At 47.3% G+C, this 14,794-nt stretch overlaps 1 protein-coding gene across 1 annotated transcript; it reads left to right on the top strand.

Moving 5' to 3' along the window:
- The first annotated feature begins 5,533 nt into the window (after positions 1-5,533).
- On the top strand, positions 5,534-14,016 carry LOC127196971 (gastrokine-3-like). Its single transcript, XM_051154668.1, has 7 exons — positions 5,534-5,633; positions 7,205-7,251; positions 9,307-9,360; positions 9,539-9,673; positions 11,397-11,504; positions 12,894-13,035; positions 13,743-14,016. The coding sequence occupies exons 1-7, from the start codon at positions 5,534-5,536 to the stop codon at positions 13,835-13,837; spliced, it is 681 nt and encodes a 226-aa protein (XP_051010625.1). The 3' UTR covers positions 13,838-14,016.
- Positions 14,017-14,794: the final 778 nt, after the last annotated feature.

Below are 14,794 nucleotides of genomic sequence, written 5' to 3'. Positions count from 1 at the left end.
CTGTCATCTGAGCCAGGCCTCGGAAGGATAACCCCATGCCTGGTTCTGGTTAGTCCCTGCTTCCTCGCCCAACAGGACGCGAACAACTTGGACCACGTTCCACGGCCTTGGGCTGAGCTGTTGCACCTGCCTTCCCTTCTGTCATGAACTGGATTCTAAAACCTTGAGTCCTAGTAAATCTACTTTCTTTTAGACTGCTTCTGCCAGGTCTGTGGTGACAGCCATGCAAGGGTAACTTGGTTCAGGAAATTAGTTCCAGGGTTACTGTGGCAACCAAGTCTGATCATGTGGTCTTGGGCCTTTAGAACTGGCTTGAGAGAGAAATTTGAACTCCCGTTTGTAAATATCAAGTATAGAAGCTCTAGGGTGTGGTTAAGCAGAGACTGATATGTGATTCTGGTGTTGAAGCCAATAGGAATATGGTCAGTGAGGACCAGGCTCATGAAGTTTCAGATGGGAGCAAGAACTCTATTAGTAACTGAGCTAGAAGCCATGAGAGATATTTTATGACAAAGACCTTGTCTATATTTTGCCTATGTCCTGAAATGTGAATGAAGTTGAATTCAAACATGAGTTGATGAGTCTGGCCGGGAAGACTGTGAGGCAGCAGAGAACTCAGTCATGGCTATTGCTGACTTTAACTAGGACTACAGTGAGAAGTGAGGCAAAAACAAACAAACAACAACAAAAAAACCAGAACAGAACAGAAAGTTGTGGAAATGTATCATTTTTTTTTCCAGAAAAAGAATGTAAGCATGTTTAAAGTGTTAGCCCAATAAATGTTTGTTGTATACATGGCCGACTGATTGGATGGATGAGTATTTTCTATGCAAGGCTACCCACCCCATCAGGTCAAGGACCATGTCCAAGTCACTCATCTTTGTCTCTACAGTACTAACATTTTGCCAAAACACACTGCAGATTCTCAAATATCTATTAATGTGACATGCGTCTGGTTGATTTAAAGAACAAGAAAAGCAAACCCAGCAAACAAAAAAAGCAGGTTATGTATTAAGGATTCAGGGCCAGAAAAGAGATGGAACACATTCGGGTCTGCTGATAACTAATTTACAACATCAATCAGAGCATCTGTTATAAATCCCACATCGAAAGAGTAGACAAAGTTGTCTGACATACACAGGCGAGGACCTTTGGTGCAGATAAGGGCTGTGCTGATGCCAATGAGAGGAGCCTGACCCAAGGACCAGCTCAGTTAACACCTAAGTGTCGATGGGGGAAGCCCCCCCCCACTCCAAATCTACACCAGGATACCAAGTGGGTGTGCTGTCATCCAGACTGCCTCCAAGATCCTGAAAACAGGTGGATCCTCAGGGGAGCACATGCTGAGAAGGGAGGATGAGCTGACAGCCTGTCCTGGACAAAACTGTTAAGTTGACAATGTCATTTCATGAGCTCTCAGAACCTTGGCTCCTGGATCCCTCCCAAGTCTCACGTTTTCCTTCTGTAATGTGAGGTTAAGTCTTCTAACACTTGAGCATTCCTCCTCATCCCCCAGCAGAACTGAGAGTGACAGAACAGACCACAAATTCATGCCGAGTGAAACATCTCATTGCCTCAAGCTGGCAGGAAGCTTTCAGCGGACGGCTTCATCTTATGTCCTGCCTGATACCCAGGGCCCATTCTGGGGAAGATGCCCAAAGAATGTTTGCTTAATGAATGAGTAAATCCCTGCCTGTTGATGCCAGTGTATCGATGTGATGCTTACACACAACAGTTTCACACCCCAGCAGACAATGTGTTAAATACAGTCCTTCATTACAAAAATACAAATCAAAGATGCTATCTGGTCACATATATTAGAAAGTCTACACCCTACACATAACAAGTGTTGGTGAGGATTTGGGAGAAACTGAAACCCCTATATATTACTGGTGGTAACAGAAAGGTGTTCAACAGCATGAGAACAGTTTGCTGGTGTCTCAGGCAGTTAAACATAAAATTACTACATGACCCAACAACCCACACTTAATTAAAAGCAAGTACCCTAACAAGCACACATCCACACTTCATAGCAGCACCATTCACAAAGGCAAAGGCAGGAGCAATCAAATGCCTATCATCAGATGCATAACCTTTGATGTGTGCATGCAGAGGAATATGAGCTGCAGAGTGAAATGAGGTACTGGTGGGCGTTAGCATGGATGAACTGAAAATGCACTAAGTAGGAAAGACTCTAGACACAAAAGTAACTGACTGCATGGTCCCAGTTGTGTGGGATATCCTGAATAAGTCCAGCCCTTACAGATGGAAAGCACGCTTGCAGTTACCGGACATTTCTGCATGGAAGGAGGCAGAGCAATTGCTTAATGGAAACCATTTCTTTTTGAGGGCATGGGAGCAGCAATATAAAACAAGCGGCAAGTGCGCGAAGGCCAGACATGATGTGCATCCCACCGTGTGGGCAAAAGGCATTGATTCAGACTATCAGGGGTGCGTTGGTAGCCACGAGACAGGGCAGGGTTAGGAATGTACATCCTGCCCTTCATGAGGAACTGGGCAGCACTGCACACAAACAGCACGGGGAAGCCTCACTGCTGATGACCGCCTGGCTTTGCAAAGGTGAAAAGACCAGCACAGAAGGCCAACATGGACTTCAGCACCCACCCTGATGCTGGATCAGGAAAGCTTCTGGTTTGCAGCAGGCATTGTGAGCATCGGGGAGAAGATCAAAGCGCTCTGAGCAAACACCCGACAGGACCAGGGATCCGGCAAAGGAACCTGGCTCCCGCCAAGGCTCCAGGATGTCAGATAAAAGGCAAACAGTGTTGCAGATGGCCGGCCTCCCTCGCTTTCCCCTTCACCTCCTACCCACAAGTCCACACACACAAACACACACAAAATTAATGATGTCTCTCAGATAGCTTAAGTGGAACCGTAGCTGGGGGTTACAAAGAGGGCTGTTCTGTTCACATTTGAATTTGCCTTCCTTGTTCACACTGTCATTAAAGAGTTGACTTCATTATTTGCCACTGACTTAAAAAATATTTGCTCTGTACTATTTACCAGACACGACTAAGAATTCGAGGAGACATAACGAAGGCACCTTAGAGTTTCTATTGCTGTGCTGAGGCACTGTGACTGAAAGCCCCTGTGTCCATCACTGAAGGAAGTCAGGGCAGGAACCCCCAAGGCAGGAGCTGTTGCTGAGGCTGTGGAGAACTTGTGGAGGAGTACCACTCACTGCCTTGCCGTCCAGGCCTTGGTCAGCTTGCTTTCTTACTCCATACAACCTGCCCAGGGCTTCACCATGGGCCACAATGCCCAGGGGCTCACAATGGGTCAGGCCCTCCCACATCACTCTCTAATTAAGAAAAAAGGCTCCACGGGTTTGCCTCCAGGCCGGTCTTTACAGGGCATCTTCTCAATTGATGTTCTTCTTCCCAGAGAGCTCTAGTTTGTACCACATTGATAATAAAACTGAGCCGGGTGTGGTGGCGCACGCCTTTAATCCCAGCACTCGGGAGGCAGAGGCAGGCGGATCGCTGTGAGTTCGAGGCCAGTCTGGTCTACAAAGTGAGTCCAGGACAGCCAAGGCTACATAGAGAAACCCTGTCTTGAAAAACCAAAAAAAAAAAAAAAAAAGAAAGAAAAGAAAAGAAGAAAAGAAAACTGACCAGGACAGATGACTAATGCGTCTGACATAAAACCTATTTATTCAGCCATTTAGCATACGGATCCCCAGATGCCTCTGTTGGGGTAGGTATTGCTTTAAATATCTCATGCTGCAGTTACACCAGAAAAACGGAACGAAACTCCTAACTTATTGGACTTGGCAGATGCGTGACACAGGTGCACAATTTAGTAGTTGTGGTCACACAACTACACAAATACAACCCAATGGAAGCACACACAACAAGGGTTACTGGCAGAGGACTACATTGACAGAGAAGATGCTTGCCTGGGGAGGAGGGGAGCCTGGAGGAAAGGGTGGTGTCCATTTGGCATGAAGAAAGCATGTGGGGAAGAAATCGGGATCTCCAGTCATGAGCAAAGGCTGGCCAGGAAAGCCGGGGCTGTCCATAGGGAAGGCAGGGGGCCCATATGTGCTTAGTGTGTGCTAAATTCATCTGAAATTCAAACTCTGGAATTCAGACTTTGAAATTCAAAGGTCTAGAACAAGTCTAGAAAGAGACTGAAGATGGGGGCGGGGGGCAAAGGTTAGCAGGAGCCAAATCATTCTGGAGACTAGAAGAGCTTGAGGCACATTGAGAGATCATATATAAGTTCAAAAAGAGGGAGTTTCTAAGTTTATCTTGACGAACATTGTTGCTCAGGAAGAGTCCACCATGAGTGGATTGGTCACTCCGCCTGACACGTGGCTCCTGGCCTTCGCAGGACCGAATGTGGGTAGAGCAGGACCGAATGTGGATAGATCCTCACTTGGTCACCAGCTGAAATGCCAGTTTTTAACCAGCAGCCAAACACTCCTGCATTAGCTCCATTTGCATGAGGCATTTTATTGTGAAGGTAGCATAGCTTGTTCCATCGTCAACAGAGGCTCCATTCAGTTAGGGAGTGAGACGTCAGACTGATGTCCCTGGACTTTTGAGAAGAAAGTTGAACGGCTGCTAGGTCTCTCATACCCAGAGGCCCTCTCATGATGGATGCTGGGGAAGGCAGGGGCTGCCAGCTCTGTGGGGTTTTCTCATTCACTGAGGCTTTCTCTACATCTCTTTATAGACTAGAGTCTCCTTTCTGTCTAGAGTCCTCGCCAAGTGTCATCTCATAGATCTTTCCAGAATGGAACCTTATTTGGGATGATCTGCTGGTTCTCCCTGTGGGACACAGCTGCCTGGAGTTTGGTTTCTTTGCTCCTTAGCCTAAAAGAAGGGGTACCTAGCTGCCCATCAAATGGCTTCTGATCCCCATTTTCAGGAAGACTCTAACAAAATTAGTTGTTCACTTAGCAAGCCTAAAAATGAGAGAGCTTGGCTGGTGACAGAGAAGCAGAATCTATGCTCTTTTAAATCTGCAGCTGGATGTAAGTTAGCTCCAAAGGGCAGCACGGCTGGAAGGAAATACATACAGCTTGATTCTTAGAAGTCCAGGGATTTGAGCTCAAATCTTAGCTGTGCAGTCACAGGCCTGGCTAGTGCAGAGGTGGGAGTTGAGCTTCGTCTGCACAGTTAACGTGTGTCTTCATTTGCAAAATAGTTGACAGCGCTGTTCCTCCTAACCCACTCGGATGGCAATGAGAAGATGAAACCGTGACTGTGATGGTGATTTATAAGTTCTATTTATAAGGCTTATAAACACATGTAATGATGCTGACACAGTGGTGGCTGAGCACGCGGGCCGGGAGTTGTGTTTTGTGGAGCTGAGGTTATGGCTCTATCTTGGCCCTGGCTGACCTGGCAGTTCCCAAAGTCTGTCTATTTGCTGTTCCTGCAGCCAAACTGCACTGAGCCCTGTCAGGTCTGAGCTGCCTGCCTCCCTTCCTCTGAGGACGCTGGTGCCCATGGTCATTGTGTAAGTCACATCTCAGAAGACGTGTCTGACTCCTTCTGGCCCCATGGAGTTTGAATTTCATCCAGACATCTGGGCCGCCACCAATCAGAGCCTGAAAGAATACGATGCGGGGAAAGGCTTGAATTGGTGTTCACTGTGTGGAGGTCAGAGTTCCTCGTGTCCCCGTAGTTCTGTTGGCTTGTTTTGTAGGAAAGTACCCTGAAATGAAGAGAAAAACCTGAATATCCACATAGTGCAGCCAAACATCAAAGAGGTTTTTTTTTTAGGTGGGGGGGGGGGGGAACCTGAGCTAAGTCAGCCAGAAGAGTGTTGAAGAGATGAGCAGAGGACAGCTTGGTGGAGACAGAGGGCTGCGCAGAGCAAGCGCTGTAATCTATGTTTGGATGAAAAGGGGGCCAGACTGCTTGTCAGTCAATCCAATCTTCATTTTTTTTCTCTTGGGGTTTGATGAGGTTTCTTCCACCCACCCTCAGTGTTAGGGGGAAAATACTTTTCAGAAATCAAGAAGTTAAAGTAGTAAATGGCCTTGGCTTTGTTTCCGGAACGTCGCATAGTTGTTAAGGCCATGAGTACACCAGCCACAAAGACCTGTTTTTACCCAGTGTTTGCCTTGGAACCTGGCGGGGTACTGGGAGAAAGGACGACGTTCAGAGAAATGATAACAAAACCACATAACTAGCTCCCCGCGGCCCCTGCAATGGTTTCTGGGTCGTAGATAAGGGCTCTCGGAGTCCCTTATCAGAGTGACACCTGAGAGGTAGGGGCACTATATAAACTGGGCTTAGAAAGTCAGTGGGTCACAGGAAATCGTATTATGCATGTGCTTGCATTCTCCCGAGAGACAGCATGAAACGCCTTGTGAGTACATTTTAAACTTTGGTGGGGCATGACTGTACCCTCATAGTCAGGACAGCCAGGGAGGTCTGGCTCCCTCTCTCCCAGGGACTCTTCACATTCAACTCAAATGGAATTTTCTTTTTCTTTCTTTCTTTCTTTTTTTTTTTTTTTTTTTTTTTTTTTGAGACAGTGTTTCTCTGCGTAGCCTTGGCTATCCTGGACTCACTTTGTAGACCAGGCTGGCCTCAAACGCACAGAGATCTGCCTGCTTCTGCCTCCTGAGTGCTGGGATTAAAGGCGTGCCCCACCATGCCCGGCTTCAAACTATGATTTGGGATGTAATCTTCTGTCCCCATGGTGCTGCCTATTGGCTGCATCTGAGCAGGGGGTCTAGGTCCTCCCCATTCGTGGTCCTCAGTTGGTGCATCAGTCTCTGCAGGTCCCACTGGGGCCCAGAGTTTTTGGTTCTGTTGCTCTCCTTGTGAAGCTCCTGTCCCTTCCAGATCCTTCTGTCCCCCAACTCTTCCCCAAGTCTCCCTGTGCTCTGCCCCAAAGTTTGGCTGTGAGTCTCAGCATCTGCTTTGATCCCCTGCTGGGTGGAGTCATTCAGAGGGCCTCTATGGTAGGCTCCCTTCCTGTTCTTTCCCTTCAAGCACTGTTGGTGTCTGTTCTATTTGCCTTTCTGAATGAGCGTTAAGCATCCTCCCTAGGCTCCTCCTTGTTATTTGGCTTCTTCAGGTCTGTGGATTGTAGCGTGGTTGTCCTGTATCATTTGGCTAATATCTGCTTATAACTGAGTATATATCATGTGTGTCTTTCTGGGTCAGGGTTACCTCATTCAGGATGATCTTTTCTAGTTCCATCCATTTGCCTGCAGATTTCAAAGTTTCCTTGTGTCTGATGGTTGAGGAGTATTCCCATTGCGTAAGTGTACCACAATTTCTCTATCCATTCTTCAGTCGAGGAACATCTAGTTGTTTCCAGATTCTGGCTCTAATAAATAAAGCTGCTATTAACACAGTTGAGCAAATGTCCTTGTTGTATGGTGGAGTGGTATGGCTGGGTGTTGAGGTCGAACTATCTTCACTTTTCTGAGAAAGAGCCAGATTGACTTCCAAAGTGGCTGTACAAGTTCGCACTCCCACCAATAACTTAGGAGTGCTCCCCCTTCTCCACATCCTTGCCAGCATGTGCTGTCACTTGAGTTTTTTTTTTTTTTATCTTAGCCGTTCTGATGGGTGTAAGATGGAATCTCAGAGTTGTTTTGGTTTGCATATATCTGATGACTAAGGACATTGAGCATTTTTTCTTTAAGTGTTTCTCAGCCATTTGATATTCCTCTGTTGAGAACTCTCTGTTTAGCTCTGTACTTCATTTTTAAATTGGATTATTTGGTTTGCTGGTGTTTAATTTCTTGAGTTCTTTGCAGTGTTTTGGATATTAGCCCTTTGTCAGATGTAGGGTTGGTGAAGATCTTTTCCCAGTCTGTAGACTGTCGTTTTGTTCTGTTGACAGTGTCCGTTGCATTATAGAAGCTTTTCAGTGCCATGAGATCCCATTTATTAATTGTTGGTCTTAGAGTCTGAGCTGTTGGTGTTATGCTCAGGAAGTTGCCTCCTGTGCCAATGAGTTCCAGGCTCTTCCACACTTTTTCTTCTAACAGATTTAGTGTGTCTCATTTTACGTTGAAGTCTTTAATCCACTTGGACTTGAGTTTTGTGAAGGAGGATAACCATCGACCTATTTGCATTTTCTATCTGTAGACATCCAATTAGACCAGCACCATTTGTTGAAGATGCTGTCTTTTTTCCATTGTATGGTTTTGGCTTCTTTGTAAAAAATCAAGTGTCTGTAGGTGTGTGGGTTTATTTCTGGGTCTTAGATTCGATTCCCTTGAGGTGTTTTGTTTTTGTTTTTTTTAATTTACAATTTTCCATTGAGAAAAATGATTTAGCTATATATGGTACCAACTGCAGTAGTGTATTTTTTCCCATTGGATTTTTTTGAGACAGGGTCTCATTCTGTAGCGCAAGTTACCTTGTGATCACTGTGACTAGTGTCAAACATTCTAAATCCTCCATCTTGGCTTCCGGGGTGCTGGCATTAAAGGCAGTTAGGACCACATCCAGCTCTCAATGGTCTAATAAAGCAGTCTTGCCCTCTGAGCTCTGTGTTTTGTTGCAGACCTCATTATACAATGGTAGTGATGACCCTGTAGAATAGCCACTTCCTTTGCCTTTGAGGTGTAGCACACCTCTTATTGCTGAAAATTCAGACTTTACATGGGCACGCAGAGAAGGAAAGGTCCATTTGGCATGATGGGTGAGCGAGCCTCAAGTACATAATAAACACGTATCACTTATCCCAGCCTCTGATTCTTTCATTAATGTCTGATATAGAAAATCCCCTCAGTGACCAGGGCATGGCACACAGAGGAAATGAACAACTTACAAACTTTAAGGCCTAGGTACATTCTAACATATTTCCCCCCCAAATCGTGTGGAAACATTGGTGGGTATCTTTTCCTCTTAATCAAGGTAAGAGAATTCAAAAGAAAGGAAGCCTGCAGGGAGAGTGGACAGAGGGTGGAGCAGAGACAACTGTGAGATTTCGGGGTTTGGATGAAGAGCTGGTTGGTGCCCTGGAAGTAAATGGTGCAAAAAGGAAAACCCCAGCTATAGCGGTCTGGGCTGATCCTGCCCTGTGTGCAGACCAAAGCCTATCAGGTTGTCTAAATCTAGCCCTGCGATTGACAATGGAAGCCACATAGGTGATGTCCTTGAGTGACTGATGAAGCCTTGCCTCCCGAGCAGTGGGCACACGCTGTGTGAGCACAGTAAACAGCAGTCTCTTGATACACTTGGGGGACCCGACAGCGATGGGTGAGAGGAATGCTGTAGACACTTGTCAGAAGGCTCCGCCCCCACAAGGAAGACCCTGAAGTCTTAGCAAAGCACACCGACCTTTGTTTCCTTTCAGATCACACCTTCCATTCTTGTGACGGTCTTTCTAGTTCCATCGCTGGCCCTTGTGGTGAGTATGGTGAAGAGAATCCAGTCTGCCTGACTCTTTCTTAGCAGAAGCATTTCAAAGCTAACATCCAAGGTTCAACATTCCTGTGGTTTCTCATGGATTCCCCTCGGCCTTTCAAAGGATGGAGAGGTAATGCTTGGAGCCACTGCTTTTCTTGTTCTTGATTGGTCTTTCCTAGAACACCAGTGACAGTCATTCTCTGGATGGCTCTGTGGGGACCCAAGTCATCCATGTCGATGCCTTCCGAGGTATGGTCAGCATCCAAGACAACAATGTTCTGAGTGAATGGAATGGAATCGTGGACTACAAGAATGTAAGATGTGACACTAACTTATTACGATGCCAAAGGAACTCTTTCCTTGTCCAAATGGAGGCAGAGTACTTTTCCATCTCCACTGTCCTCCTCCGGGATGGGGACATGCTTTTTTGTTATCTTGTCTTGACTCCATATTTTAACCTTGACTTCTGGAGGAACATGGCTGTGAACTATCACCTCCTTCAACAGTAGGACCCATTAGGACGGCACATAACCAGGAAGAGGATCCTTGTGCCTTGGCCAAATGCTTTAATGAAATGTTCTGTGAGCATAGAGATTTTTTTTCTGCCTGATATGCCTCAGTTACCATATCTGCAAAACAGTTGCCTCTCCTACCTAGCAGTACTGTGAAGGATGAGGAGAAGTCAACACCCACGCTCTTCACTCTGTCTCTTTGCCACCCAGGACCTCCTCACGCACCTCTGTCACATTCTCTCCAGCACATTGGATAACTCACAATAAACACCTCACAAGGTGTCCTCTCCACTCTCCCCACTTATGCCATATTCTCCTCCTCGAACACCTTATCTCTCTCCCCACATCCTTGACTTTTAATTTCCCAAAGAGATACCCTGAATCCTCCCAGTCTACAGATGGCCTCCGATACATGCTGTTACAACCCAAATAAAAGTTCTTCAATGAAACATTCCACTAGATGGTGCAAGGGGGGCAGAATTACTGCTAGAGCAGAGGTTCTCAACCTTTCTAATGCTGTGACCCTTCAAAGCAGTGTCTCATCTGGGTAGCCTGCTTCCGGATGAGACCTGACAGGCTGTGACCATATGGTGGAGGAGGAGGTCCCCTTCTGTCACAGACCTAGAGGAGGGGAATAGGATGAAGGAGGGAGGGAGGTGGGAATGGGAAGACACAGGTGAAGGGATAACAATAGGGATATAATCTGAATAATTTATTTAAATTGAAAAATGAATTCTAAAGCAAAAACAAAAGAAAACGAAACAAAAAACAGTGTCTCATGTTGTGGTGACCCCCCCCCCCCAACTATAAAATTGTCTTTTCTACTTCATAACTGTAATGTTGCTACTGTTAAAAATCGTAATGTAAACACACAATATAAGAATATCTGATCTGTGACATCCTCCCATGAAAGGGTCATTTGACCCCCAAAGGGGTAGTGACCCACACGTTGAGAACCACTAATCTAGAGGCTTAGCTTCCTGCAGCCGTGCCTGGAGCTCAGCCACACCCAGCAGCAGCAAACTGCGGCTCTGACACAAATCAGGAAAGAACAAATAATAGGCCACAAGGAAAGGACATGCAGGAGAGACCCAGCTTTTAGAATCCAAGTCCTGACCTAGGCCTCCTAAGCACCCTGGGAGCCCTCTGCAGCTTACACAACACCCTCCCAGGCAGCAAGGCTCTCAGCTCTCCCCTCATCTCCATGACAACTCCATGGAAGAACAGCCATGCCTTTTGTTTTACAGGTAAAGAAACTGAGGCTCAGTGAGGGACAAGCCCTTAAGATCATCCGCCCAGCCAGACACATATGCCTTAATGTTAGCGTATCAAAATAGCCTGGGCAAGAGAGCCTTCACCTCTATGAGCACTGGGCTCAGAACCACACCTCTCCAGAGGCTGACCTGTGCTCTGGCATTCACAGCACAGTGCTGCTGGCATCTTCTGCAGTGCATGCAGTCAGACTAGGGGGTGCATTGGTACTGAGACAGATTAAATGGCAGCTTTCTGCTCTGTTGCTTTTAAGGCCCTCCTGGCAGCTAAACTGTTTAATAAGATGGCCTGTGTCCTGGCCAAGATGGACCCAGCAGTCTTCCCAAGTTTGGATGATATTACCCAGGCCCTGGGCAAGCAGGTGAGTGAGTCCAGTTCTCTTTAGTAAGTGTCTACTACTGGGTTTTCCAACTTACAGCCAGTCTCCCGGACAATGCCCCACGGACAGGAGCTTCGTCCACTCTTATTCTATCCTGCCACGAGATCACATCAAGTGCCAGGGACTCAAGGACACCGGTGACCCACTCAGGGAAAAATCACAATTAAGTCAATCAGTCAATCCCCTGTGCAGTGACCTCATTTAGCATTGGCGTTCCCAATGGGTTCAAGCTATGCTAGAGAGGATAAACACGGCAATGCAGACACTGCAGTGATTTCGCCACCACTGCCTTCTCTCCTTCCCGTCTTTCCTGGCCCACCACACAGACACACTGGCACACAGGCACATATGCACACACACACACACGCACACACATACACATAGACGCCCATACATACCACTCACTACCATCATCAACATCCTTAATTGTAGTGAAGCCCAAGACTGCTGAAACTCTCACCTACCCTCTCAAGTGAGATGGGAACTTTTCTTTTTCTTTGGTTTTTTTTTGTTTGTTTGTTTGGTTTTTTGTTTGTTGTTTGTTGTTGTTGTTGTTGTTGTTGAGACAGGGTTTCTCTGTGTTATCTTAGCTGTCCTAGATTCATTTTGTAGACCAGGCTGGCCTCGAATTCACAGCAATCCACCTACCTCTGCCTCCCGAGTGCTGGGGTTAAAGGTGAGCACCACCACGCCCGGCCTGAGATGGGAACTTTTAATGACAATGCTAAAAACCAGGAGGAAACTCTTGGCAACTCACAGAGTCTATTTGGCAACTCAAAGAGTCTGCTCAAACTTTGCTTAAGTACTGACACATTCAGACCGCACTCAGAGCTGGGGTTAGCGGCACTAAGACTTAGGAGAGAAATGAACGGGCATTAAAGCAGTGCTATTTCCAAAAGAAGTCGTAGGTGGAGACTTGGCTTAGAGGTTGCTCTTGCAGAGGGTCCTTGGTTTGGTTCCCAGCCCCTACAGGATGGATCACATCGGCCTGTAACTTCAGTTAAGCACTCCTATACATAAAATTAAAATAGACAAATCTTTAAAAGAGAATTCGAAAGCGACCCACTCAACTAAGTTGACAAAATATAAACGCAACAAATGTTTTTTTACTACTCTGTTACCATTCTGGATGAGAAAGTACCTAAGGTTACTAAGAAAAAGCCGCTGGTGGGACACAGATTTTTGTCAGAGTGGTTTCTGCCCTCTTGTGGCTCGATGGAAATATTGCAGCTAGAGACACCCGGAAAAGTAAGCCTCAGTTCGCAGCTGGCACTGTTAAGTGAATCACCCCATGCACTTTCACAACTTGCCTGGAGACTCTTTCTTGGATATGCTGTATCTGAGACGCCCCCTCCTCCCGCCCTATTCCAGGCTTCCGGTCGTTATCCACCCACCCGCGGACTTACCTACACTGTTTTACCCAGCCGAGTTAAAAACCTGGCCCAGTACGGAGCACCTGTCAAGGACCTGTGCAGAGCGGTACCCACCTACTTTGCCCAACAGCAAAAAGAAGGTGTGTTCACAAGCCTATGTGTGAATCAAATGAATGCGAGAGGAGTTTCTATTGGCAAACTGTAATAGCAGCTGATCCCATTGGCTCTCCAGTAAAAGAAAAGTCTTATGGCCTGGGATGTAGGGGATTCCTTACGGGGCTCACGAGGAAAGGGAAGCAGCCCTAACTCAGTCATCTCTTCAGGGATTTGGTGGCTGATTGACACCCTGCCCTGGCTCGAGCTTTGCCGCGCCCACGCCCACCACAGTGGGAGGCAGGTGACTTTAGAGTCCTTGGTCCTACGCTTTCTCAAGGTGCCTAGAGCCTAACAGTTATAAAGAGCAGCTAGCTGTTGGCTGCTGGGGGATGTGAGGGAGCTCAATGACCCGAAGAGGTGGGATAGCTAGAGGCTAAGACTCCAACATCTGCCTGCGAGACTGGAAGCAGTCAGTAACATTGCTCCTCTCTCACGCCTTGGTCTTAAGTTTCCCCACAAGCCAGAGTTCTTCAGAACACAAAGGTCCAGGAGAAAAACAGAGCACGCAGGGCTAGGAGATTAAGAAGCATAATAAAGGAACAGCAAAAGAGAAAGCCGGTGACTGCTGCCAGGGCTGGTGAGAGGGGTCAGGGTGAGCCTGGGCTGACCCGAGCGCTCATCCAGGGTGGGTGCCTGCTTGTTCCTGCTGACCCTGCCTTTGTCTCTAAAGTGTAGATCCCTCCTCTTGAAGGTACTGCCCTGGCGATGGATCCAGACTCCTGCTCCGAGCTCCAGCTTCTGTCCTTCATGGGACTCTCCATCTGTGGTGAGATCCCTGGGCTCTGAACCTCTACCTCAGCCTTGTGAAGACGGAGCTTGCCTGGTGCAGCCTCTGCCTGTGGAAAGTGTCTCGTTCCAATACTCTGCTTACTGGCTTCTCATGCAGCACTAGCCCTGTAATCTGGGGAGGAGGCGGGGAAATGGGTGTGTTTTCTACCTTCTATGAAGAAATAATAAAGTTTTTGTGTCACTGGTCTAGCAGATGGAATCCCTTACTCTCTTTGGGCTCCCCCATCCTCCAGGCATTCCCAGCCATGTGCTTCCCAGAACATCCCACAGCATGGAGTTAGCTCCACCAGAGCCCCTCATTTCTGAGTCTCTCTTTAGGTTTCCCCTGTGAATTTTTGCCAATAAACAAATAAACCGCCAATGGAGCCCAGTCTGGATGGTCAGGTCTGATGCTATATTTGTCTCCTGAAAACGGGGACTGAGGCCCCTAGGATGTCTCTTTCCTGTAGTGGCCCATCTACCCAGTGACGGCCCATAGAGCGACCCCAGTGCATCTCTCTAAAACTCTAAGCCAGGAGCAGTGTCCCTTAGATAGGTGTCCCACTGCAAATTAATAAGGGTCCAGATATTCAGCCCATATTCTGTGACTGTCCCCTTTGCAGGGACAGCCTTGTGCCTGTCTCTAGCCCCTTCACCCCATGTGGCACCACCTAAGCCTCCCCATTACTCCTGCTCCCTGAAACCTTGGGGACAAGGTTTTCAAGGTCTTTCTAGAGTGGGGAGCCTTTCACAAAACAGACTTCTGTGGTCCTCAAGAAGCGACCTTGCACTGGTCCATGGCCACAGCCTCCTCAGCTCTGTGGGAGGACCAGAACGTGAGATCCCAGGGCCAGACTGCTCTAACCAGGGAGCTGTAGCACACGTTGTTCAAGACTGATGTGAGTGTCAGCAATGGCAGCTGTTTTCTGAGACTGCTGTGAGCTGGCTGGGCCCAGCGGCTGGGCAGATGTGGGC

The sequence above is a fragment of the Acomys russatus genome, chromosome 13 (genome assembly GCF_903995435.1).
Source record: "Acomys russatus chromosome 13, mAcoRus1.1, whole genome shotgun sequence".
Taxonomy (NCBI): domain Eukaryota; kingdom Metazoa; phylum Chordata; class Mammalia; order Rodentia; family Muridae; genus Acomys; species Acomys russatus.
This window is presented reverse-complemented; position numbering and strand designations above follow the sequence as displayed.